This window comes from Vanellus vanellus (genome assembly GCF_965231255.1).
Source record: "Vanellus vanellus genome assembly, chromosome: 13".
Taxonomy (NCBI): domain Eukaryota; kingdom Metazoa; phylum Chordata; class Aves; order Charadriiformes; family Charadriidae; genus Vanellus; species Vanellus vanellus.
This window is the reverse complement of record NC_138918.1, coordinates 2,448,718-2,475,693: the sequence shown is the minus strand read 5'-3', so window position 1 is coordinate 2,475,693 and position 26,976 is coordinate 2,448,718. Positions and strand designations below refer to the sequence as shown.

Sequence of the window (26,976 nt, the reverse complement as noted above, 5' to 3'; positions counted from 1 at the left end):
TCTTACTGCTAAGCATTATACTAAATTTCAAACAACATATATGCCAAAAAAATACAGCCATTAATTACTGGTTAGTAATTCTGTGGATTCACCTCCCTGCCACAGCAGCAAGACAGTTATTTCTTCTGTGGACTCCTGCTTAAACCCAGAAATCTCATCTGCGTTTACAGTAGATCCAATTTTTGGTACTTGTAATAGTATCTGCGGAAAAAAGTGATAAGTTAAATACGATCAGTGAAGTGGCACATTCAAGTGTAAGAGAAAGGTCATCGATCTGACAACTGTTTAGATGTTCAATAGATATTATCCTATCATTTGTTTGGGGGAATCTGATTCTTGCAGGTCAATTGCCAGTGAGAAGAGAACAACAGTTTTGAGTGTATGTGCATTCCTAATGAAGAAGAGTATCATCTGAAAGACTCCTTGAGCAGAGGTGTATATCCAGCATAAAAAAAAAAAAAAAAAAAAAACAAAACACAAACAAACACAATCACTTTTAGGCAGTCTAATTCCTGATTCCCAGGCTTCTCTAGAAAAGCAGTAACAAAACCAAACACCACTTGCTGATTTCTGAGAACCATTTGCTTACCAAGTACAAACTATGTTCTGTATTACCACAAGTCTCTTGGGTACATGACTTAACACCCTTGTTCTTTGATCTGTACAGAAGCATCAGATGGTTGTCATTAATACATACATACACACACATAATAGCACTTCCCTGCATTCTAGATGCTGCGTGTAACTCAATCTGTAATGAAGTAGGAGAATATTTGGACTCCAAAGAGTCATAAGAGACTGCAATGCAATTGAAAAATCTGTGTATATTCAGTATTTTTGGAAGTTTTTATGCTTATGCAGTATCTCTGTATTAATTTAATACAGCATAAATAACAAATAAACTTGCAGACATTGTAAAGAACTACTTTAAACTTAGGAAGACATATGCCATCCAGTGGCACACTGAGAAACTTCAAGAGGTCAGAAAGGGAGGGAACTTCACCACGATGGTAGCGATGACATAGTTTTGTACACAGTTCTCCTTTTTGTTTAACAAAAATCTAGGAAGTGAAGAAAGGAGCTTCCCCTATGTTACGGGTCTCAGGAGAAAAGAACAGAAACCTTTAGAGAGAAGCTGATAATCTCTAAAGAAAAACGTATCCTATTACTTGAACTACTTTCAGGGGGAACAATACTGGACACTAAAGAGCTCAGTTTAGCTGAGCAAGATACAAAACCCACCAATGGCCAAAAGCTCAAGTCAAGACATATTCACCCTAGAAATAAGGCACAGGACAATAATTTACTAAACAAGCTGGTATCTTTTCTAAGGAGGATCCATACCAGCAGTGAAGCTCAAAGCTGAGTTTAGGAGTAACTTGAAGAGGTGCAGATGTTCCCAGAGTTACCTAGTGGCACCTTCTGGCCCTAATGATCTAGCCTATGAAATGGCGAGATTGTATTAATTCCTGGGCTAAAGATCCTCAGAGCAGAAAGCATTAGTGCAGTCTGTTAGTGAAGTACTGTTGCACGAGAACACTGTTAAGTCAGAAATTTGAAGTCTTCAGCCTCGTTTACTCTTTAGCCTTGTGGTTTTTCAGACATAAAAAAAAAAAAAAAAACACACAAACAAACCAAACACCTTTAAACACTCAAATAGCCAGTTATCATCTGCACAGCACACCAATTCTATAATTTATTACCTTCAGGCACTCCTTCGGGAAGGTGGAACGCTTCTGTGTTAACTGAAATTTGGTGAAGCCTGGGAGGCCTCTGGCGCGGTGAAGTTCTAACAATGGAGCAGATTTCTTGTCTGCCACACAGAGGCTGAAAAGATTAATGACATTTCATTCACACAACTATTTCCATCGAAGAAATATTCTCCTAGCTTTCTTCTAGGGCAATCAGAGATGACATGTAGATTTCAACAGACATGATTAGAAAACATTTAAGACTACTTGTCTACACTTAATATGCTATCAGAAAGGGTGATAGAAAGCTTCAAAGCTTAAACATTCTCTTAAGCTGTTTGTAATACTGTAAGGCTTAAATATATAGTACATTACATACTAGCGTGCCAAAACTGGGTTTAAAGAGTGCAATAAAATTAGAACCTTAAAAATATTCTTTTTTCTGGACTTTGAGGAATAATTTCTTTCTCTGAGCTCAGTGATGCAGGAAAAATTTCTTCTGAATTTACACATGGACTTGTGGTATTCAGGACTAGGTCTTCCCCAAGTGAGGCTTTGCACACTGGTGACAAGCTAAGCTACAGCTCTGTCAAAATACAAAACATACAGCAATAATCGCCCAATTAAATAATAGACAATTCAAATTGGCCAACACTTGTTGGGTCCTGTAAGAGATGTTCAATTGCTTTAAAAAAAAATATGATTTAGGACTCCAGTCATTCCTGCCTTCAGCCTCCAACAAGACCCCGATGTTCTCTGCTTGTTAATCTAGTGCCCATAAACTCAAGTATGCTTGCAACAACACATTGAGTTTTACAACACTAGGAAAGCCCAGTACGTTTTCCTGCCAAATAATGTGATGCAAAATTAAGCAGCCTTTCTAAAAAAATTGTACAGTTGGCTGATTCAGTTAGGAGCTATGGCATGACAGTGATGGGGATGTCACTTCTATTCCTGCAGAGAGAAGTGGTAGTACTATACTACCTTTACTGACAAAGAATTCAGACTGGCATTTAAGTATCATTTGTATCAAAGGAGCAATGCAAGTAAAGCTACTATGTGTTGGTTTTACTTTACAAGATATTGCAAAACTACAAACCAGATACCTAGGTTTTTTGCTGTAGTTTAGCTGTCCAGCTGATCAAATTTAACGTGTCAACTGTTGCGCAATTTGTATTGTAGCATAATTATAGCCAGAATTTGGACCATGCCATGAAGAACAATTTGTTTGGTTTTAATCATTTAAAAAAAAAAAAAAAAAAAAAAAAAAACAGTAGCAGGATAGATACTCATATCTAGTTTTGGAGACTGAGCACAACCAAGAATTTTTAGGGCTTTATTTTCCTCCATGATGAGCATGGTAGAACACATTTGCTAAACAAAAGCATAGAATTCAGTACCAGTTTCCAATTCTTTGCTGTTTATTATTAGTCCTACAGTACTCCCCTAGTACACAATACTATTTATAAGAAGTCCATTTAGAATTGCTAATAGTTCTTTGGGTTTAAATACTGAATTCCTGTCATTCACTTTTTTTTTTTTGGTCTTACAGTCTCCAAAATTAAGACAAAGAATTGGTTTACTGTAGCGCAGAACACACACATTTCAGGTCCCCTTCACAACTACGGGATAAAGCACTTCCTACCACTTCTCATATTTAATTGTAATTTTTGTCATGATTCAGAACTCTCACTTGAATTTTATGCCTTTGCTAATCAGCAGGACACAATGGGAATACTTACCACCACAGCATCTGTCCGTTTGGATGGCAGCGCTTCTGCTGTCAACCCCACTGATATGGCTGAAGTGTTTCCTCGGGCATCAAGCTGACTGATCGACGATGTATCTTCTCCTAACGTACTAGAATGTTTTTCTTTTTTCTTACACTTCGGCCTTTTGGGCTTAGCAGTTTGATTGTCAGGCTAAAGGGTGAAACAATTACATTTTGTGTTATAAAGTGAATCTCTACAGTCTGGTAAGCACTAACAAAAAAAGTCCCACTGTCATACTTGAGCTCTACACAACTGATTCGGTACCACTGACATATAGTCTGAAAAACAGTGAGCACCCATGACTATTACTGCTATCCAGAGGTAGAGGCAAGCTACATCTTCACTCTCTGCCATTGTCAGCAGGCACCCCTTTCAAAACTACTACACTTTTAGGTGGAGTCTTCCACCTATACAAGGAAGGAACAAGTCATCTATGTTATAACCTGGCTGATTTATCAAGGATCTTTCACCTTTCTTTCCGGTCCTAACGGTGAAGAACAGCGCATACCAGTTTTTAGGTCTGGAGTTCTCTCTCTTGCAGCTGTAATTTTACAGACTTTTTTTCCTGTGATAAATTTCCAACAAATTAATTAACTTTGAGACAAAGACCACAGCTATTCTCCAACCCGTGTCTTACAGGATGGTTTCAAAGAGAGATCATTCCAAAGCCACCCATGTAAACAAGCTCCTCCCTTCAATATAACCCTCATCTCCCTCTCCCCGCAGACAGGGCTGCTTTACTCCTCTCCCTTTCCTTGAGGAAACAAGGTTGCTTATTAATCTTAGGTTCACCTGGCTATTTACTGCTAAACACACATACTGTGGGAGCAGAGGAATTGCATAATCACAGCAGCCTTTGCCAGGGCAACTTCTGCTGCTATTACAGTCCAAATTAAGCAGAGGAAAATTATGTGGTACCTGGGCCATAGCCAGAATTGCATCAGTCACAGTTCAGAACTGTAGTTACATGAGGGACTCATAATAGTATGTGTGAAGCTGATATGAAATAAGTTCAAGTAAAGAACATGACCCAAACAGTTCTGTTCCTGGATAAGTTAAGTAAGAAATGGTAATTTTTATTGAGAATCACAGGTGATTAAACAGAAAAATGCAAGGTTTGGGGTTTTGCTTTTTTTTTTTTATTATTATTATTCTTGTCCTAACACATTAATTAGAATCAAGTCTTATTTACAGGGAAGATTGTCAATTCACACTTTCCCTTCTAGACACAACTGAGCTTAGCCTGTGCCAGGGGAACAAATGACCTAGTGAAAGCCTGGTTCTGATATTTTGCTATCATTTAAGTTTGGGTAGAATATTCTGTTGTCTCACAGCTAGTACAACTGCTTCAGGTTGTATTTTACCTGCCAGAGTAGTTGAAACACTTAATGCTGAAGAACTGTAGTTGCAATTTGATGGTCTTGTTCTAGAAGAGGAGGAAAAAAAAATTAACAGCTATCCTGAATGAACATTAACGTTCAAAAAAAAATTATAAAGGAAATCATAGGAAAATATAAACTGAGTGAACTCGGATAAAGCTTATTTTTAAAAAAATTGTTACTGAGTTACTTCACCACACTTTACAGTTATTTGATAGTTTATCATCAAGTCACACAGCTTATTCTGAAAATACTCGCAATTTAAGACACACAGAAGACATTCACTAAAGTAAAGTACTCAGCACTGAGGCACACAAGGACAGAACATATTTAAGGAGGATGCAGGGGAAAACTGGGTTCACAAGAAAATTCAGATTGAATTGTGTAGAGATCTGTAACGCTGTCAGATTGGTATAAATGAGTTCTGAATGGAAATGTCTGCCTCTAAGACTGGAAACAGCAGCACAAGGGTTCGAAGTTACACAGGTCCTAGAAAAAACACTCAAGTTACTCAGATTTTTATGTCAGGACCTGAAGGCAGCACCATGACAAGGCCAAGTACAGAAGATCCTTCATTGTGATAAAACCACAGCGCAGATGACCTGTCAACAGAAAACCTGGCATCCTAACAACAGGAGAGTGGTAATAGGGTTGCAGCATATTACATACCCTGTGCCGCTTCCAGGTAGACATGTATTCCAAATAAGAAAAAACTGACAATGGGCAGCAACCTGGCCCAAGATTTACAAAGGCTGAAGTCGATAACAGTCTGAAGCAAAGGAGTGCCCCATATGAGCTGATGATTCCTAAAGAACCTAAAAGATCTGCCCAAAACCTAATTTTGTCCTGGGCAAGCACAGAACATCAGAGACTTAATGAGGACTTGACAACAGGTACCCTTCACACTCTGTACTGCACCAGCAATCCTGACCAGACCACCTGGGCACACACTTCTTGCTGCCTGCAACTGAAAAAAATCTGACAGAATAAGTGCTATTGGATAAAAGCAACTTATTTGGGGATTTTGTAAACAAATGTCACTTTCCCCTTCCATAAAAACCTTCACTGAGGTTTCTTACATTGACTTCCCTACAGCTGCAAGACCAAAACAAGTCTTTGAGGTCTTTAAGGCAAACTCTTACCTGACTTAATGCACCAATTTCAAAGTTAGTGAGGACACAGGTAGCTAAAACTCAACAGAAGTGTTTGCAGGATCAGAGGTTTCATACTGGCCTTTCTTTTAAATACCATTCAAAAGAAAACTCTGAACACTTAGGTGCAAAGAGTCTGCTTTGCAGGTTACCTTCTAGTGTATCGGTCTTGAAAATCGTCGAGTACAGGATCTAAAAAACATAAAAGCTAAAGTTTAGAAGAAAAAGCTAAGCAGACCAGACAATGTTTTAGTGCACACTAAATTATAAAGCAAAATATAAGACGCAAGCACAAACCACTAACAGGCAGCTGTTCCCCATTATGCAGATATGCCTTAAATTATATGATCATTACATATTTTTTACAGGTTCCTTGCACTACAGTGAAATTTGTTTACGTATATATTCTTAAGTGTTGTAGAAAAGAATTACCTAATATTGCTGAAAGATTTGAGATCTGTGGTATCTTATCTATGGTCACTGCTTTGCTGGAGTCCAGGAGAGTAGAATTCTTATACTTGCCAGAGCCCTCAGTGTAAAAATTACTTGGTTCTTCTGTATAAAAGATATAAATGCAAGCTTCTTATGCTGAAGTTCATTGAGTTATTAAATTTGTGAGCAAACTGAAAACAATTGCATTTGCAAGACAGGAACTTTAAAACAAAGTGAAAGCATTGCCCTAGCTCAAACAGCCGCAGAAAAGTTTGGAAGGAATTTGACTCAAAGCAGATTTGTTGGTCATCCCCAATAAGCAGTTTGTGTCAACAGTGAATACTTTAAGTTTACAGTATGATTCACGTTACACCAGGACCTGATTCACACTGGACTGGAGAACCAGATATATAGATCCCATGGTAAGCACCAGTTGGTTTATAGCAAAGATCTGACCTGGTGAGCCACATCAAGAGACGCCACTAGTCTTTCTATTATAGATAGTCCCCTCATATTTTCTTCATTAAATAAAACTCAAAAAAACCCATAAGTCTCACCTGAACCATCATCTCTGAATGTTTCAGGTGATGGGCAACTGTTCAGGCTGTCAGTAGCACCTGTGTTATAATCTGCAGTGGAGTCTACATCTAAACACTCTAGGAGAAAGGTTGAAACACCTGTGGGAAGAGTCATTCCTGTGCCTAGAGAAGGAGACAAAAAAGGTGGCTATCAAAAAAAAAAAGGTATCATCTTCTTTGTAGAAGGATTTTCCTTATCTAAGTTTCATTCCTGTGATGAGCTAAATATTGTCAAGTCAGTATCTTATACTGACTCATAATTCAGCTAAAGAAACAAACAAAACAAAGGGCATCCTGAAGCCCAATTTACACTGCCATAAGCTAACAGAAGACAGCTTCCTTGCCCAAGGCTCACTAGAAATACGTGAAGAATTTAGCCTCTGATAAGGTAATTCTTTGTTTTCAGAAGGACAAACTATTTATGCACAAGCTTTTAAAAATGCAGGTTTAAGTAAACTGAAGAACTCATGCAACAACTAGTTCTGTCAATGACAAAACCAAGATTATGTGGTTTTCAACAGGCTGGGCTCAAGACCTGCCTCAGCTTGTGTAGGGCTCCTGTCCTGTCTGTGCTGCCTACAATCAATTCACATGAACCAAGCCACATGCTGGCGTAAGGCACAGAAGTCCAGCCAGTGGTCTCAAAACCTTTACTTTCTAATATCATACAGTCAGAACCAGTACAAGAACAGCACACCAGTATTTTTATAGAAATATAATTAAAATGATACAATTAATTTTATGATTTTTTTATACAGACCTAAAAATGTATTTAATAATACGATGTATTGCCATTATACTCACTTGAAGTCACTTCAGCATTTTTCAAGCTTTCTTTACTTTCAAAGCTGATTATCAGGGATTCCTAAAATCAAACAACCAAGACAAACAACCTGAGAAAACAGGATGTGGACAAAGAAATGCAATTAAATGTATTCCAACACTAGTAGATGCTCAGGAACTTACTGTTTGGTACTTCACCACTTAAACTTGCTATTTACAGTCTAATTTGTACCAGGGTTTTTCATGCACCATTCACAAATCTGTACTCTGGTTTATACCTCTAAAATTCATAATGAATACCCAATCATTTGATCCTACAATCTTTGCTGGATGAGACTTCCAGTGAAGATATATAGACATCAACTGAAATTATGCATGAGATAGCACTGGACTAATAAATTTCCATGTCTTTTGATTTATATTAATTTTTTTTTTATTTTAAGAGGCCCAATTCATGCTGCTTGCTTTCAGAATCCTAGACCATGTCTATAAATACAAACAACTATGTTGTGTACATAACATATTCTAGGAAACTAAGCATTTGCAGGGATTGTAAATAATTGGTAAGTAAGAGCTAGCATTTTAAAGAAAAATCATTTCATACCAATATCACTTGAGCCCTTTGCTGTAGCAAATTTTAGTTCAAACACACCCGGTGAACTTTTTTCTTGCCACTGCAGTATTAACTGTCCTGTAACACTTCTCCTCAGTCATCTCAAAATACTTTGTTCCAGTTTTACTACGATGAGGAAAAGCGCAACAGTGACTTGCCAAAGGTCTGTGTCCGAACTGGAAATGAGCAATTCTCTGGAATCACACTCTAATGAGGTATCTTCCACACAACACACTGCTATAGCCTTTCCTTGTTACGACTAATTAGTATTGATGTTCTCCCATGCTACCAATAGCTCCAACAGCTTTTATTCTGGCCATAGACATGGGAAAGTGTCACCAAAATACAGGACCAAGTTCAGCCTGAAAAACGTGTGCGCACACACACACATATGTAACTCACAGGAAATTCTACTCGATTAGAAAAAGAATTTAACATGTCACATCTCTTTGATTTATCCTAGAGCTAGAGAGCTAGAGAGAATTCTCACCTTCAGCACTACAGTGCTTTCTTCTATTTTCTCTTCATTTTTTCCCAAGTTCATTGTTTCTTTGACACTCACTTGATTGCTGCAGTTAAAGAACAGATCTAAGTTTAGCACACAGAGCTACACTGTCGTAGGGGAAGGTGACAAAAACCATAACGTCTTTATGAGGTGCCAACAAATAGTCTGACAAACACCAGTTTACTGAGAATTCAGACTGCATATCTCCAAGCAACATCTCATGCAGGCAAAACAATATAAATGATTAGCTAGTGTTAATAATAGTGTATTTGCACAAGTTCTAACAGACCTTTGGTTGCATGAATGGCTCACTTGGGTGACTTCAAGACTTTCTTTAATTTTGGGGAGTTTTTTCACACTGGGCTTTCCCTTCAGGCCTAGAGAAGAATAAGTATGTAGTTCAGTAACTTCAGTTTTAATATTAGAATTTAGATGATTATTCCTAATAGGGTACCTTTAGCTGTTTCCCTTTGCCCACAACAATTTTTGACCCTCTTATCACAAATATTGTAAAGTCTCAATTTGCTTTATTATTTTTACCCACGCTTTTTTCATTAGCATATCAACAAGACCAAAAAAAACCCCAAAACACAGGCTTCAGGAAATACTTCAGGTATTTTAGAAACCTGTTGATTAAAAGGAAAAACACCCACCTTGGAAGTGACCTTTACTATACCAGGGTTCAAAGTAGTTTGAGTCTAAATCAGTTTTAAATGGAGTTTATCATAAGCACTTCTACATAATCCTTACTGTAGATAATCGCAAAGGCCACGATGACACAATTCCTTCGGAACTAGCAAATTTCAGAAACATATTTTCTTATCCTAAAACCACTTGTATAAGTTGTTTAGCTTTGTGTTTTATTTTCAGCAGCCAGAAGCTAGAAACAGCCAAACTTTCTAGAGTTACACTTTTACGACAGCAAGTTAAAAGAGCATCTATCCCCGCACTAAGAGATAGGTCTGAAGTACTGCATCCCCCAGCCCTGCAGAGCTGTGCTTCAGCTGAAACTCCCTGGGAGTTCAGGACAGTACAAAGTACAAGCAGGACTCACTTGCACGTGGAGGAAAGAGGGAAAGGGATGAGTAAGCATGAAAAGCAAACAGACCTCAAAGCTGCTTGGTGCACCCAGTCAGGTACACCAGAGTACTAAACACCTACGACAGCACACCCCAGCAGAGCAGGATCAAGACAGAAAACAATGTTGACTGCACCCTGTAACAGTAATTTACATTTAAATTATCAAGATCAACATGAAACCAAGACATCCCACACTGGTCTTCCCCATTTGCTTTAGCAAGTTACAATATTACTGTTAGGCTTTATTTGAATCCCATACCATCCCCTTAGACCACATTTTTTCCTTTAAGGTCTCCAATTCCTAACTTGAGATCTGCTAAACTGCGTTCAACAGGGAAGCTGCTCCTTTTGAGGAACCACTATAAGCACTTTTTTAAAGTATCCTTTCAAAGGTGGGCAAGAGTTTTGTTGTGCCATTTCTAAAGGCAACGATTAGACAGGGAAGGGGGAAGGTACTTTACAAAAGGAAAAACCCTTCTTATTGCCAACTAATAGCTAAAACACAGGAAAATGTCCTGTTTCAAGATCAGCTACCTGCTTTCTCCACACCATAAGGGACTTGGGTAACAACAAACCACTTCCCAGCCTCACAGAATCATCGAATGGTTTAGGTTGGAAGGGACCTTAAAGACCATCCAGTTCCACCCCCTGCCATAGCTTAGACATAGCATAGACACCTCCCACCAGCCCAGGTTGCCCAAAGCCCCATCCAACCTGGCCTTGAACACCTCCAGGGATGGAGCTTCCACACCGCAGGACCCGCTCAGCTGGACACAAACCCAACACTACACAGCTCGGGGGGGAACGCCAAAGCCGCACATTTACCACATCGCTGTTGATAAGCACCTTCCCCGAAGGGTGACTTAACCTGAGCAGCATCCATACCCGCTCCTCAAACCGCCATGAAATCATAAGAATTGGACAAAGCACAGCACAGGACCCTCTCCCCCGTCGCCCGCCTTCACTCCCCCCCCCCCCCCCCCCCCAGGCCCGGGCCCAGGCCCAGGCCCAGGCGCCTCCCCCCTGTTGCAACTCGGACCTCCCGGCCCTGCCCGACCCCCGCGGCCCGTCGCCCCCGCTCGGAGCGGGAGAACGCCGGCGGCGGGAGGAAGAGCGCTTACAGCCGGGCTCCGACCGGCGGGGGTCCGCGCTCCCGAAGAGACGCCGCCGGCACGGCTTGGAGGCGCCGGCCCTGCCTGCGGGACCGGCCGCCCCAGGCAGCGGTGACAGACGGCGCTTCTTCCGCGGTGCCTTTCCGCCGCGGGAAGCGCTCTGCCAGCGGGGCCGCTCCATTTCGGGCCGCCCCCCCTCAGCAGCCCCTGAGGGACGGGACGAGGCGGGGATGGAGCCAGGCGACGGTCGCCGTCGGGAGACAACAACCACTCCCTCACGAGGGGCCCCCGGCCGCCCTTTGCAGCGCCAACCGCTCCCCTCCGCCTCCAGCCCGCATGCGTGGCGGCACCCGCGGCCGCCAGCAGGCGGTGCCACCTCCCCGCGGCAGCCATGAGGCGGGCGGGGGGCGCGTCCCCGGCCCGGCCTGAGGGGAAGGGCGCGTCCCCGGAGGCGGGCGGCTCCTTGCGGGGAGGCAGCGCAGCGGTGAGACGGAGGAAGGGGGACAGTTGCTTTTCCCTCAGAGCGTTATCAGCAGGCGTCTGGCATGAGGAGCTCTGTGCTGAATGAGTGAAAATCACAGAATGGTTTGTGTTGGAAGGGACCTTGAAGACCATCCCGTTCCACCCCCTGCCCTGGGCAGGGACACCTCCCCCCAGCCCAGGTCACTCCCAGCCCCGTCCAACCCGGCCTTGAACACCCCCAGGGATGGGGCAGCCACAGCTTCTCGGGGCACCCTGCGCCAGGGGCTCACCACTCTCAAAGTGAAAAATTTCTTCCTAGTATTTCATCTCAATCCCCCTCTTCCAGTGTAAAACCATTCCCCCTTGTCCCATGGCTCCCCTCCCTGATCCAGAGTCCCCCCCCAGCTCTCCTGGAGCCCCTTTAGGCACTGGAAGGGGCTCTGAGGTCTCCCCGGAGCCTTCTCTTCTCCAGGCTGACCCCCCCACCTCTCCCAGCCTGTCCTCCCAGCAGAGGGGCTCCAGCCCTCCCAGCATCTCCGGGGCCTCCTCCGGCCCCGCTCCGACAGCTCCGTGTCCTTCTGCTGTGGGGACCCCCCGAGCTGGAGGCAGCGCTGCGGGGGGGTCTCCCCAGAGCAGAGCAGAGCGCAGCAGAGGGGCACAGTCCCCCCTGGCCCTGCTGGCCACGCTGCGGGGGATGCAGCCCGGGGGGCGGGGGGCTCTCTGGGCTGCCGGCGCACATCGCCGGCTCATGGGGGGCTTCTCCCCCACCGACACCTGGAGGATGATGGCAGGCGGCGTCAGGGGTGGCTGTTTCCCTTGACCCAAACACCAGCCACCGGTTCCTGATGCATAATTTTATCGTTGCCCATGAGTAATCCTGCCTGGTGCCGCTCCTGTTCCCCTGCTGCCAGCCCTGCCAGGGGCTGTACTGGACGCTGCAGCTCCCCGACACCAGTTTTGGCTAATATATATGCAGATAGATTTGGGTTTATAACTCTACATGTTGCAATTGAAACTGTGTACGTTATATTCCTTTTACTGATCAGACCCCGTGTTTCAGTTAGTAGAGCAGAGGAGTCTCACTGCTTCGTTGACATGAAAAATTTGAGATAACTCTTTGGTGCTGCTGGATTTCCAAGTGAAGGGAGAGAGGGAAGTGCTCGCAAAAACTGGAATAGAGACTGAACGCTTTTAAACTTTATTGGTTTAGACACATAGTCTGAAAAAATACTATGCATTACCAATTGTCAATTCATATTAAACAAGCATATACATTTGGTTATATTATTATTGATTTAAAATAAAAAAATGAAACCATTACAGAAAGACTGCTGCATCTTCAGAGAACTTTGCAACAATTTTTTCGTAGAAGATTGCTAAAATCAATCTCAGGTTCCAATATTCCTTTGGTCGTTATTTTATTTTGTGTATTTTTTTTTTACAACACGTTTAGTATAGGCACACATTCTTAACGACTTTATACTGATTGTGAGGACAGAGTGCTGGAGTAACAACAGATTTTATAAAAGAGTTTTTATTGTCAGTCCATGAGAAAATCTTATGAGCAGTTTTGAGAAATGTGACAATTTAATTCTTTATTTAATTCTTTACAAAAGTTTCCATAGATGACTTTTTGATATACATGCTAATATACCAAAACTGAAAAATCCTTAATTACAGTTAAGATTTTTTTTTTACACAAATGTATATGTTATATTTTAACCCCTATTTTAACCCCTTCACTTTCAGTTGAAAATAGAATAGGCAACACTTAGGAAAATGCCTCATTTGTTCGCTGCTTGTACTTTGCTAAAATACATAACAAAAAGCTGAAATGAAGTGAAGGGCTTAAAGGGACTCTAGATGCCTCAGAAAACATTTTATTTTGGAACAATTCCAGGGATCTAAAACTGTTTCCCTCCCAGACTACAAGCATCCAGATTTCTCCTCTGAAAAGAACAGCCTCAGCTTCATCATTTAACAGGAGTAAAGATGGTGTAGAAACCATTGAATGTGCAAAGTACCAAAGAATGTTAATTCTAAGAAGAAACAAAGATCTAATTCTGAGATCTTTTTTTTTTTTCCTCAGACAAAACTGAAGTGAGCTAAAGATACAAAAAGTACGCAGATAGAATTGCCTCTAAATAAAATGCTTTTCCAAATTTTCTGTAAGGCATCGAGAGGTCCTTAAGTAATCTGTTACCATGCAAAAATAGTATATTCTTTCCCAGTTTACATTCATCTTGTAGCAGTTTATTTACATATAGATCACCGGTTTGTGCTTTTAACACATGGAAAAAAAAAATATAGTTAATTTGTTTCATTCCAGAAGATTAAGTCAGATTATTTTCTGTTATATGCAAGAATTTCATATTCATGGCAAAAATGACACTGGACTTTACTGATGCGGATATATACTTACTAACAGTGAGGACAGATTGTAAAATAGTACTTTTTATCAGTAAACAACTCACCCTCTCTCTCTCTCTCTGACCTGATGTGCATCAACCATTTTAACCTGCGAATGTGCCTTTCAGGACAGAGTAACACTGGGTATTTCCTGCCAACTTGGGGTTAAGACTGTCTGGTATGGTTTCTGCTCACGCTTGTGTGTGTCCTTGACCATTTCTGTGGCAGAAAGATATTTTCTCTGTGCAATGTATTGAGCAAAGAACATACAAATTACATAACTAAGCAACATTATCTTCCTGGAAACAGGTATTTTGTTCTGGTTTTTATATACGAGCACTGGAGACAGTCTCCCGGTGATTTCACGGGCGTAGCACTGGGCTCAGGAAGAACCTTACGCATTTAAAATGCCCGAGAATACAGTAGTTGGCGTGCAGCGCACTGACCGCAGCCCAATACAGCCCTCGGGGAGAGGGTGCTAAATTGCTTTGTCCCACTTGGCTGCTCAAGGCAACGGCGCTTTGGTGATGCCGAACAACAGCCCCGCCGCAGGGGCCGGGCTCTGACCAGCGCTGAGCCCACTTGCCGTGGCAGACCGGAACTGTGCTCATTTCCGTTGGCTTCCTGTATTTTTTCATTAATTGGTTGCGGAATGAACCCCCAGTCGACGGCGATTAGTTAAAACCAGTCATCCTGAAGCCATCAAGAATGGGGCTCTTTACAGAGAAGGGTAACTCACATCACCACTTATGCAACGGCACTTGAGTCTCAACTCTTTCAATAAGATGAATATTAGAAATTAAATTAGTGATTAGTTATCTTGAGGAAAATAAAAATCCTGGTTATTGGGGTTATTGGACAGCCCTGGGGATTTTTCCTTGGGGGGTCAGTTTAAGAAAGCTCAATGCAAAACAAACGTTCCTGGAATTTGAAGAGAAGCGTGTTTGTGCCTAACTCACATTTTCAAGTTTTAATCTCTTACAACATTGTTATGATTATGGCGAGAGAGAGTGACCTGCAGAGGAAAATCTGAGTACACAAGAAAGTACTGAAGAGAGCTTTTAGTTTATTTATACAGCTTTTCACAGGTTCTGAAAGTATTCGCACTTTAGGTGTGACCACATAATTTCTCCCAAATTTTGCATCATCCTAGTGTGGCCAAGTCTGTGTTTCTTCTTTTTTATTCTTTTGGTGCTCATATCTTTGGCTCTAGTGCATCTGACATTTTGCATCAAATACCAAAAGAAGAATACAGATATATTTTTCAGCATTATATACATAAAAATAACAGCCGTCTAAGCTGTAAGCTGCAAATAAAATCATATTGGGATCTTCTATACTCAAAGTCTCAGTTTAGTTGTCTAGAAGAGTCTGGTAAACTGAAATCATCTTAGGAGAAAAGCAAATTCATGCGGTAGAAAAAGGTCAGTGGAAAATAGCTTTTCTGTACTTATTTAGATGACTAGTTTTTTTTTTTTATTTTAAAAGTATGTCGCATTAAAACAGGAAATTGAACTAATTCTTTGTTGCTTTGAAGCATGCGTATGTAATGACTGTCTTTTGGCTGATACAAAAAGGAGATGAACTAGACTCTGCAGAGATGAAAATCCTTTATGACTTGACCTAAAGAGCCAGATTTTATACAGTAATTCCAATCCTCTGTAGATGTGGCAGATGCTAATTCCCCAGGGATACTGTTGCTATGTACATTGGGGGAAAATGAATGTACAATGCCATCAGATCACAGTAGCAGTATTTCTTATTTGCTTTGGGCTGATATGAGTCATTGCACTGGAATCGAATGAGGAATCGGGCACAAAAAAGGGATTCAGACAAATCCTTCCACATTTGATAAATCAAATTGCTATGTTCTTTATATGAGTGATTAAGTTAGCCGATACTGCTTCCTTTGTATCATTTTGTTCTGAAATTACTGCAATAAATCAGTCTTCTTGTAACACTAACTCATTAATTCAATTTATTTCATTTTGAAGCATGCAATGGAATTTCAGAGGGAAAATAAGAGATCATTTAGATTAAAAATATAAACTTTTAGCTTCAAAAGTCTACAGTGGATTCCAGTTTAAGAGAGAAAATAGGTGTGCTTTCACTGTCCTAGCAAAGAAGATCCAGCAGGCACAGCTCCATGCTAGTATGCACTGGCGCAACAAACAGCAGCTATTAAAATACACATATATATTTAGGACCCCGTTGAGCAGAAGGAAGCCACCGACAGTCCAAGTATTCAAGCGACCTGACGTTACAGTTTTCTCATTGTTTTGTGCCGTGCTTTCTATCAATCAGGAGAGAGCTCTCGAGTCTGCTCCTGTTCCACACGGGACTTACCCCCTTCCTAACGGCGGCAGCGGGTTGTGAAAGCCAAGGTGCCATCCAGACTCCCGGCCGTTTATTCCAGAGAGGCCACTGGAAGCGATGACAGTGGGAACTGCGGCTTCCGGGCGTCTGAACAGAGGGATGTTTCCTTAGCAGGTCCTTCTGCAGCCACGTCCAATGTTTTACCGCACCGTGACGCCTTACGGGCTAACGCAGCCTTTCGCCCATCCCTGGGGGCCTTCCGGGGCCGTATTGCTCCCCCTTCCGCGGCCAGCCCAAGGGTGTCCTCCGCTGCTGCAGCTCAGGCTGCCCTTTCTCCCAAACCAATTTGTTTTGCTCAGCCCCATTCAGAATCGCAGCGCAGAACTTGTGCTCCACTTCTTCAGCACTGTTTCTCAAAGGGAGTTAGTCCAACCGGACTACGCAGTATTAGCAGCATGTAAAGTAATAAATTAGGGAGCGGGAGCATAGGGGTTAACGTGAACTCCCGCGGAAAGCCGCCACAGAGCCAGTGATGCTTTTGCAACCTTCTCAGTTTGAGTAGTTCGGATGTCCATGAGTGTACTGCGCTGAAGGAGGCCCTAATGGCAAAATCAGCATGCCATGGATAAATGGAGTTCGGATGAAAAGGAAATAGAGGGGATTCTATCCTACCGCTTCCTAACCTGTTCTTGTAATTCCAAGGTGATATTAATCCGTTAGATGTAATATACTAATAGGTCTATTACGTACAAATAGCGGGAGTTTCGTTCCTATTTCTATTCTGGTTGTTAGTTAGGTCATTAGTGATTAAATCAAATCAATGTAATTTATGTCCTGGAAAATATAAAAAACTATCACTTAATATATAAACCAATATCCAGCTTGAAGTTCCAGATCGGGGAAAACAAGACTTTCACCATCAGTCGCCGATTGTTTGAGGTAGACCACATTATTGAATTATCCACAATTTTAGTTTCTAATGTATTAGGTTATATACAATCAAATAGTAACAGACATACCTAAAACTTTCCCTATTTTAATTAGAAACGTTTGTAGTTATTAATAAGGTAAGTTTCCATAATTTGCTTGGTCATAGATTGAAATTTCTGTATATTTTGTGGCAATTTAGCGTAATTCTTAGTAGCACTCTACTGTGTACATAAAGTAAAAAATAAATTGCATCACACCTGATGGAAAAAAGAAGGAAAATTATGGTTAGTGGTGAAATCCTGGAACAATGAAAGGCTCAAATATAAGATTCAGCTGCTTATCCATTTCAGCTGTGTCATTCTGGCTCTGTACTTTTGAGTATTATTCTAATATTGCTACGAAGTCCATTATTCAGAAGATTCTTCCTGCGATTTCAGATGGAGATGCTTGAATATAGCTCTTCTATTTGTTTTTTGAAGTAATCTCTTAGTTCTGGTCTCTTAGCCTTTAACGTTGGCGTCAACAAACCGTTTTGTACTGAGAACATATCAGAGTGAATATAAATGGCTTTGACCTAAAATAAAAAAGGGATATATTTACAGCAAAAATTACAGGCGTCCCACTCAAGAAGTGTAACATCTCACGCCAGCCTTGCTGCGTTACCTCTGGCTCTGCCTGGAGCCCAGGGGACCCTTCCCCAGGGTCTTCCTCACCTTCCCAAGCTTTCCAAGGTGACATTAAAGCCCTCCACCACCCGTCACCACTCCCTGGCTCTCCTGCTTGTTTTCCCGCGTCCGCACCGACCCGCCAGCTGGCCGGCGCAGAGGGGAGGCAATGAGCACAGAACCCTCTCTCCCGTATGAAGCCAAGGCCAAGGCGCAGCCAGGCGGAGCAGGAGGGACAATATCGCATATGGCGATACCGTAACTGCGGAGTTTCACAGGGTTGAAAGGCTGGGAGAGAGGGAAAGGGGGAGGGAGGGAGGGAGGGCAGGGAGCCACGCTGCGAACCATCATCTTAAGCGAGCTGCAAAAAGAAAGTAAGCAGCACCAGTTCGGTCTTGCAAAATTATCACAAAGCTTTGCAGGTACAAGGAGCGACACATGATGATCATCTTTAAAGAAGAAGCGTCGATGGCGTTTCATAGCTAATTAAAATGATATAAAACCATTCATCCTGGGCAAACGGGATTTTACAAGGCTGCCCTTGTTAGCGGCGGTGTCTCTGAGCGCAGCAGGGAGCCTGGCAGCGCAGACGGGAGCCAGCTTTTCCTTCCAGTGCATTTATGGGCGTGCTGGTGCGGGAGAAAGCTGAAAACTGCTGCGTGACTGGCCACCGATTTAAGACAAAATTCCCCAGCCATCTGCTGCTTTCGTGATTCCCCAAACCAGACCGGTTTGCATTTTGTTAGCCTGGGATTTGCAGGAATACAGACCGAGAATTTTTAAATTCCCATTAGATATGTGATTCATTTTTCCCTTGTAAGCACTGTGGTCCAGTTCCTCCCGCAGTGACGCCCTTCCCAAAAATCAGTGTTTGTGCTACTAATGCTTCCCTCGCCGCGCTGGCTTTCAGAGCCTGCACCCTGGACGCGGTTGGTCACAGAGGCCAGAGTTGTCATTTCCGAGCCCGCGGTCCAAGCTCAGGCCGCTGGCGCCGAGACAAGGACGGAGATGACAGAGAGTGGCTCTTCCACCTGAAGGGGCTCCCATCCAACTGGAGCATTAGCTGCAATATCTGCCTCAAAGTTCGGGTTTAAGATTATGTATTGCAACAGGGGTGTCAGTTTTGTTTTGAAATGCAAAACATTTCTTCTTAACTTTTAGAAAGATGCCAAGGCTTTCCTCGCTACTTTATTAATTGCAAACTGCTGGTAGACTAGATTGCTTGAGGATATTTCATACTGTGAAGACCATGGCTGGAGCAAACCAGACTTACTTATTACCACAGACGAACACGTGCACTGCAAACCGTGCTTTATGTTGAATTTCATTTTTAAATTCATTTCTTTTTACTATCATTTCATTTGCACATGCAACTGAGAAATGAAGAATAACAAGTTTATGTTTAGTGGTGCTTCTGCTGCACTCAGATATGGTGAATTACTCATTAGAAATATCGCCCAGAAACAGTCTAAATAAAAGCAAAAAGGCCCTTGCTGGTTATATGTAACGATTAGGATGTTTATTATTTTAAGAGAAATAACCATTGAGACATTTTACAATGTGGTGGGTTTTTTTTTTTAATGCTATATGATCCATGGTTGGTTTCAGATCCCTCCTTCTGAAGGGTTTGTAGCTCTGTTGCAGAAATATTTACACAAGCACCAGAAAAGAATTAGTGCACAGGCTGAAAATAAATAAACCAGCAGCATTTCCTAGGTCAGTTATAAGAATGGTAATTAGTGACCCAGTTTCTTAACAGTGCTCTCAGTGGCCTCAGAGTCCTACGGATATTTATCTTGAGCCCTGGTTGTCAGACTGGAGAGATTATCCCTGTCCTTGGATTAGATTTTTACCTCTGCACCCAAAATTTTCACTAAATTTAATTCAAATCTCAAGCGTGAGTGGATGGCGGAATCACAGCGTATATATTTTTCAAAGGAACAAATACAACTTGCCAGCAACAAAGCTCGCGCTCAGAAAACACTGTGCGCACTGCAACAAGGATATGTAGTAGCAGAACAAGCGCTGACAAATCCTCGATTCAATACAAATGGACAAACTGCCCATCTGACCATACTGAATAATGTATTAATTGGGTCATTTTACCTGCTCAAAGGAATGAAGTCCGCTCTCCTTACCTAACCGTACCATGTCTTCCATTATCGCCTGCTGCAGTTCCTGGGTTAAAACACATAAATTCTTCATGAAATATCAGCGTCAACCTTACATGCAATTAACGCCATTGTTCATCAAGAAAACATGTTTCTGAGTAAAGTTCAAGTGTCTTATTGATAGTTAATACATAATTACCAAATATTCCATTAAAGAAATGTACAAACGTTAAACGTAAGTGCAGCGATGTTAACTGTTTCCTCCGTGGGAAAAGGAAGGTTATATTTTCAAGCACATATGACACAGATGCTTAAATTCGCAATCCCCCAACCATTTGCCAGACTTAGGCGCGGAATCATTTCCTGCAGACGCCAGTGGGACGGTTCAGTGGCATCAGCGGTGGCTGATGTGGTCCCACTCAGTTCGGCAGTATCAGAGAGCACGTGGCAATACGGCTGGGGTCCCTCTTTGGGACATCTAAACAAACGCAACCTCTCCTGCTGCCGTACCGTTGTTCTCTGCGGGACAGACCCTTGGTGCCCCCCACACGGGAGGCTGACGAGGTCCGTACGCAGCCAGCGCACATCACCCTATCCAGATCAACCCTGCTTAATTTTCAGCGAGGAAATAATTCCTGTCACCGAGATCGTTAATAATAGACACCTACTCTAACTAGGTTATGCTACAGCGAAAAAACGTCTGTACTGCAGATAGGGAGAAAGACAAACCTTATTTTTACAGAGTTCTGCGTATGTTCCATCAAAGCCTCTCTTCTTTGCCCAGCCTGGCATAACTTCGGAGTCGGGCACCACAATTCCCACCAGAAAGGCCTGTAGGTGAAGGAGAAGGAGAGCTGCAGGCAAAGGCTGAGCCGCATTTCAGGCCCTACATCGACGTGAATACATAAGCCGGTTGAATTAGCTACACGCTTAATCACTTCTTGTTTAATTATGGCAATAATTTGCTAACATGCCATAGCGAAGTATATTTTGGTGTCTGTGGCTTTTCCTCAGATAAAATGGTCCTCTGTGACTGTTCCTGCATTCGCCAACAATTTTAACACCTTCCGCTGGGTTTGTGTTCTGCTTGGACATTAATTAACTTACTTAATTTCTTCGCAGGCGTCAGCCAGAGCCGAACAGAGACCGCGTCACTTACACACACGCAGTTCACGGGGCTGAGAGTCTCAGGCAAACTCCGATGCCAAGGGAAGCCTCGTGTTTGGGGGCAAGGAACGTGGAGGGCTGACCTGCAGTTGTTTCAGAAGGTGTACGTGTTTGTATAAATACGCGAATAAACGGGACAAGATTGGTCAAAACGGGAATGCAGCGGTCGTGGAGCCGCGGCGGCTTTGCCTTCGCCTGGCTTCCCGCAGGCACCGCGGCAAAGGGGAGGGACTGAAGCAAGTTGAAAGGTTTGGTCTTTGGCCACAGCATCCTCCAAGCTGCTTCGGGGCGCACCAGCAGCTCGGCCCCTGCCCGCCTGGCAGCCGGCTCCGGAGCAGGAGGGAGAGAGACATCAGGGCAAAACCGCGGCGGGATCCACTCACACTTTCCCCTCGTTCATGCCCAGCTCTCTGTCTTCTGTTTACAAAGAAAAAAAGGATGATTTTCTGAAAACTTAGTTTTTACCTGCAGGCTGTCTCCATGGACATAGATCTGGGCAACAGGGTCACTGCGGATATAGATATTCTCGATCTTCTCCGGTGCAATATATTCTCCCTGAGCAAGTTTAAATATATGCTTTTTCCGGTCAATAATTTTAAGAGTCCCATTCTGTCAGGAGAAAGAAATGAGAGTTCCCAGAGACGTTATTTAACCACAGAGGCTCAGTAAGCGGTCTGCTTTTAACAGAGCTCTTGAAATTGCCAGAAAATGCCTCACTGACATATCGAGCTTATTCTGTAAAATATAAACTCAGGCCTTTGTAAAGATAGATCTGCTTGGAAATTTGAGTTCAGGACTCGAAAACGTACACGGGATAATACAATTGACATAAGAACTAAGCATCTGACCAGTACGCACAGGTAACCATTTCCCGATGTCTCCAGTGTGAAGCCAGCCCTCCTGGTCCAGCGCTTCGGTTGTCTTCTCCTCATCTTTCAGATAACCTTTGAAAACATTGGGTCCTTTCACGCATATCTGCAAAACAGTCAGAGTTGCTGAGAAATTATTTCATTATTCTGCTGTAAATACTAACCAGCTAAATAGTAATTCGCTCAAACTGAAATATTTTAAAGCTTGACTTAATGCCTGTGCTCCATGAAATTAAAATACATTCTGTTATAAAATTACAGATGGATTTTTTTCAAATGAAAGGAAGTACGACGTAGGGATTGCAAAACTGATTTGTCTGAAATTGGTTTGCGTTCAGCTTGCAGTTAAAAAAGGTTATTTCAATAAGTTTAATTTCTGTGCAATACAGAAATATCAGCAGTGTAGAAATCACAGCGATTCAGCTCTTCTTAGCTGAACTAATTAAGTCAGTCTTAGCTCTTAAAGTAATCAGGCACGGCACTGGCTGGAAGTACTGCCACAGCCCCTTTTTAATTAGTGCTTTGCTGCTCTATAGCCGCATTGATGTTTTCCTTTCCTGATTGTAAAACGTTAACGCATCTGCAACCATGCACCTTACAAAGGTAAAATGCTTCTATAACTACATAACTACTTAATACAGTGTTAACTAGTGATAATTTGATATAAAAATGTGATTTGCTACCTCTCCTTCTCCTTTGGAAGCAAAATAATTCAGCTCTTCCACATCCTTCAATCTGATTAAGTTACAGGGCAAAGGGGCTCCTACATGACCTGGAAATCAAAGTTATCAAGTCACTTGTCATCTCTCCTATAAACAATACTTAGCATTTTATGATTAGTTGCTTGCATAGTTGTAGATACCCTGGAGGTTCTTGCAGGAACTGTGTCTGTGTGCAGAAATAATTTTCCTCATTTAAGGTTTTGTGCTATTAAGACTAAATACTCAAACCTCCAATTTGGCTATGAGCCTTGTTTTCGAATGCGTTGAAATACAGACTGTGTCTCCCTCACCTGTAAGAGACTACACCCTTTTTTAAGCTTAACTTGTTATAAAAGCACACAAAGCTCCGGACTCGCGCTGGTGTAATCACCCGGCAATACCGACTGCAGTGACATTACACTGAGCACACTCCCCCTCACCCCTACATCACCCCAACAATGAAGTGAGGGCAACGCCTGCTGGAGCCGCCACGCGCTGCTAGAGCGCTACACCGTGGGAAACAGTCCTACTGCCCCCAGAAACAGCCGCTAGGAAAGATGGACTGGAGCGAGAGGAGTCCCCAACTCAGTGTCATAGAATCATAGAACGGTTGGGGTTGGAAGGGACATTGAAGATCATCCAGTCCCACCCCCTGCCCTGGGCAGGGACACCTCCCCCCAGCCCAGGTCGCTCCCAGCCCCGTCCAACCCGGCCTTGAACCCCTCCAGGGATGGGGCAGCCACAGCTGCTGGGGGCACCCTGCGCCAGGGGCTCACCGCCCCCACAGCCAAGAAGTTCTTCCTCAGATCTCATCTCAGTCTCCCCTCTGTCAGTGTCAAACCGTTCCCCCTCGTCCCATGGCTCCCCTCCCTGATCCAGAGTCCCTCCCCAGCTCTGCTGGAGCCCCTTTAGGCACTGGAAGGGGCTCTGAGGTCTCCCCGGAGCCTTCTCTTCTCCGGGCTGACCCCCCCACCTCTCCCAGCCTGTCCTCCCAGCAGAGGGGCTCCAGCCCTCCCAGCAGCTCCGGGGCTTCCTCTGGCCCTGCTCCAACATGTCCATGTCTTTCCTGTGTTGGGCAGCACTGCAGGTGGGGTCTCCCCAGAGCAGAGTAGAGGGGCAGAATCCCCCCCCCTCGCCCCGCTGGCCACACGTCTGATGCAGCCCAGGATATGGTTGCCATTCTGGGCTGCAGTCACACATTGCCGGCTCATGTTGAGCTTCTCATCAATCAGCGACCCCAGGTCCTTCTCCTCAGGGCTGCTCTCCAGCCATTCCCCACCCAGCCTGGATTTGTACTTGGGATTGTCCCGACCCAGGACCTTGCACTTGGCCTTGTTGAACTGCATGAGGTTGGCTTGGGCCCACCTCTCCAGCCTGTCCAGGTCCTTCTGGATGGCATCCCTCCCCTCCAGCATGTCTACCTCACCACACAGCTTGGTATCGTCGGCAAACTTGCTGAGGGTGCACTCAATCACACGGTCCATGTCACAGCACTTCACGTGCTGCAGCGCTCGTGGGCTGAGGTCTCATTTTGCCAAGGAGCCAGATGGAAACACAGTGAGGACGAGGATGTGGCATTGGCGCATGAGGGGTGCTTTGCCCAGCGCTGGCCAGGGCCTGGGGCCAGTGGGCAACCAGCCCCAGGACACAACAGTATCTGCACGGGGCTGGTTTTGGTTTGAAGAAAACCTAACAGATGGCCACTTGTGCTGGGAGAAGAAAGCATGTGCTCTTCTCCAGCCATGGAAAAACTGGGTTGGAAAGAAGGAAATGTTTAACGGTGGGACTCGATGATCTTAGAGGTTCCTTCCAACCTAGACGAGTCTATGATTCTGTGAACTGGCCAGACCCATTCATATCTGATGTCTGGTTTTCCTACTAGTATTCATTTGAATGAGTATGATACCCACTTCAAAACATTTTTATAAATACTGATGAATTATATTAAGAAGAAATTAAGCAGCAGTAACTTCTATGTATGATCTGAATCTTGCTTAGTGCTAATTTTTATCTGATTTCGTCAAGATTCAAAAGTTTTGAAAGCCTGCAGTATATAAAGTATTGAGTAGTGGTGGATCTGTATCCGAAGCCTGGTTTGCTCACTGAGCACACGAATGGATTAGTCTTTTCTTTGTTCCAGCATTTCATTCTAACAAACATTCTTTTAAATTCAGCTCCAGTGCTCTAGAGAGGACTCACAGGACCAGGACTGCAGAGATGAGAGTATCCCAAATAACAGCTCAAGGGATAAGTCCAAACCTCCCCAGGCAAACGTGCCCAACATCTGATCCCTGTCTATTTATTCTCGACCAGTGACACTTTCAAGAACATTACGTTTGCTGAAGATTATTCACAAGGTGGCGAATGCTGCGTTACACCCTGTGACATTACAGTCCACAATTTTCAAGAGAAACGTGCGTTCCTTTTCTTTCCGGAAATGGTGGAAGAAAATCATTACCTGATGTCCAATCACCTGGGGTCGTAAAGGTGCATCCAGCTGTGCATTCTGTTTGGCCATAACCTTCGTAAACCTGACAAAGAAACAGGTATCGTTAAAGCAGCGTAGATGATTTCACCATTACAGCATAAAATTCTAAGAACTGCCTTCTGTCGCGCAGTCCGGTGCGCCAATCCTGCCAGCTGCGATGCACAGGGACGCTTTCCCTGGCTCTCACCGTAGGCAAAATGTCATTTCCCTCCCTATGAATTACTATGAATTGGCTCTGTAGAGCCAAAACCAGTAAGAAGCCAAGTTCAGCACTTAGCTTTTGAGTCAGGAACTATGTTACCCTATGAGATGAATTTATTAGTGGGGGAAAGAAAGGTATTTTTGTGGGACACTTTGAAAATACACCTTTAAAATTATTTTGGTTTTGCTTCATTTTAGGCTCTTGAATGAAGCCTTTTAGTTGCCCTGGGCTTCCTAGTCAAAGAGAAATAAACCAGTGGGCATCTTAAGCGGGTTAAATTGCCATCTGAAGACTACCTTTTTCCATTTATATAAAGAATAAAACTCGTGTAATGAAGTTCCCAGCACGCACACAAGCACATTTAATTGCACATACTCAATTAAGGGCTGAGAGACGGGTGGGATGAGCCTGTTGGGGGTGGGGGGGTGGGGGGTTGGCAGCTGCCGGCAGCGCGAGCAGCGCTTGCCTGCTGCTCCCCTCCCGGGGCCACCGCTGGTTCCCAGCGCAGCCCCAGGGCGGCGGGAGCAGAGCTCCGGGGACACCGGCCCCACCGCTGCTGGTGGAGCGACCCTGGGGAAGCTCTCCTAAACGCACTCCTGAGCTCCTAACCCATCGCCTGGCTTAAACGCAGCGCGTGTCCTAGCCGACAGCAGACGAACACCTCCAACAGCCCACCTGGCATCCGAGGGCGGCGCGGAGGAAGCCCAGGACGGTCGGAGACGCGGGGGCAGCGCCTGTCACTATCATGCGAACGCACCCACCGAGACTCGCCTGGTTGATGGCACGAGAAAACAAAAGAAAGCATCACAAACTGCTACCCGTGGCAAAACCAGCAGCGTCCCCGAGTACTGCTGATACAGAACTGGCACAAAACCCTCCCTCTGGAATAGATGCAGAAATACGAACTGGCCCTGAACCTTTCCTTGGGAATAAAAAAACCAGCGAAATCTTCAAAGCAATAACTGTGTCCCTCGGAGGCAGAATTAGCGCCCAAAGACAAAAGCCACTCGACGTATGGGAGCGGGAGTCCCACTCCTGGCGGGACGAGCCGCTGGGTCTCCTCTCCTGGCCCCGCAGGAACCACAGTGGCTCTGGGCAACTGTTGGGTAAAAAACAGAGCCTTCCCCTTTCCAGTTTTCTTTGCTTATTTGCACCTCGTCGTTTTTAATGAACCGGCTCCCAAGCCATGCGAAATAACGCTCTCCCTTTTTTAAGGCAGGTGACCTTCAAATATTTGCGGAGGGTATTACATCAATTCCTGTGTCGCGCTTTACTTCTTTTTTACGCCCCCCCCCTCCCCCCCCTCTTCATTTCCTTTTTCCTTATTCTACAAGTAAAAAGAAAACCCAGCACAAAAGGGAACAACTCCTCACTGCGTCTGCCAGTCTGGCCAGGCCCTCGACCGATACGCAGCCCGGACTGCCGCACGTCTGCGCTCCCCACAGCGCCGCGCGAACTCCGCTGTCTTTGCACACTGAGGACAACTAATCCCCAGACAAAAAAGGACAGTCAGTTTCTTTAGTTAAAAATAAAGTGGCGTGTCTCCAGATAAGTTATCCA

General features: G+C 43.8%; 2 protein-coding genes across 2 annotated transcripts in view; both read right to left on the bottom strand.

The window, feature by feature from the left end:
* Window positions 1-154: 154 nt before the first annotated feature.
* Window positions 155-11,277, bottom strand: MEIKIN (meiotic kinetochore factor; the record flags this gene model as incomplete). Its single annotated transcript, XM_082489811.1, is given in 15 exon segments — window positions 155-201; window positions 1,704-1,827; window positions 2,115-2,131; window positions 2,134-2,269; window positions 2,985-3,065; window positions 3,434-3,613; window positions 3,934-4,028; window positions 4,828-4,889; window positions 6,146-6,185; window positions 6,426-6,545; window positions 6,983-7,126; window positions 7,808-7,868; window positions 8,890-8,968; window positions 9,194-9,281; window positions 11,106-11,277. Coding segments are annotated over 15 exon segments (1,446 nt in total).
* Window positions 11,278-17,583: 6,306 nt separating this feature from the next.
* ACSL6 (acyl-CoA synthetase long chain family member 6) overlaps window positions 17,584-26,976 on the bottom strand; it is a 46,836-nt gene continuing 37,443 nt past the window's right edge. Inside the window, exons 14-21 of the mRNA XM_082490135.1 lie at window positions 26,092-26,187; window positions 25,185-25,257; window positions 22,709-22,797; window positions 22,015-22,131; window positions 21,622-21,765; window positions 20,719-20,820; window positions 19,985-20,056; window positions 17,584-17,787 (exon numbers count right to left, since the gene is read on the bottom strand). Coding sequence (XP_082346261.1) covers window positions 17,647-17,787; window positions 19,985-20,056; window positions 20,719-20,820; window positions 21,622-21,765; window positions 22,015-22,131; window positions 22,709-22,797; window positions 25,185-25,257; window positions 26,092-26,187 — 834 coding nt within the window. The 3' untranslated portion in view covers window positions 17,584-17,646. The remainder of the gene's footprint in view (window positions 17,788-19,984; window positions 20,057-20,718; window positions 20,821-21,621; window positions 21,766-22,014; window positions 22,132-22,708; window positions 22,798-25,184; window positions 25,258-26,091; window positions 26,188-26,976) is intronic.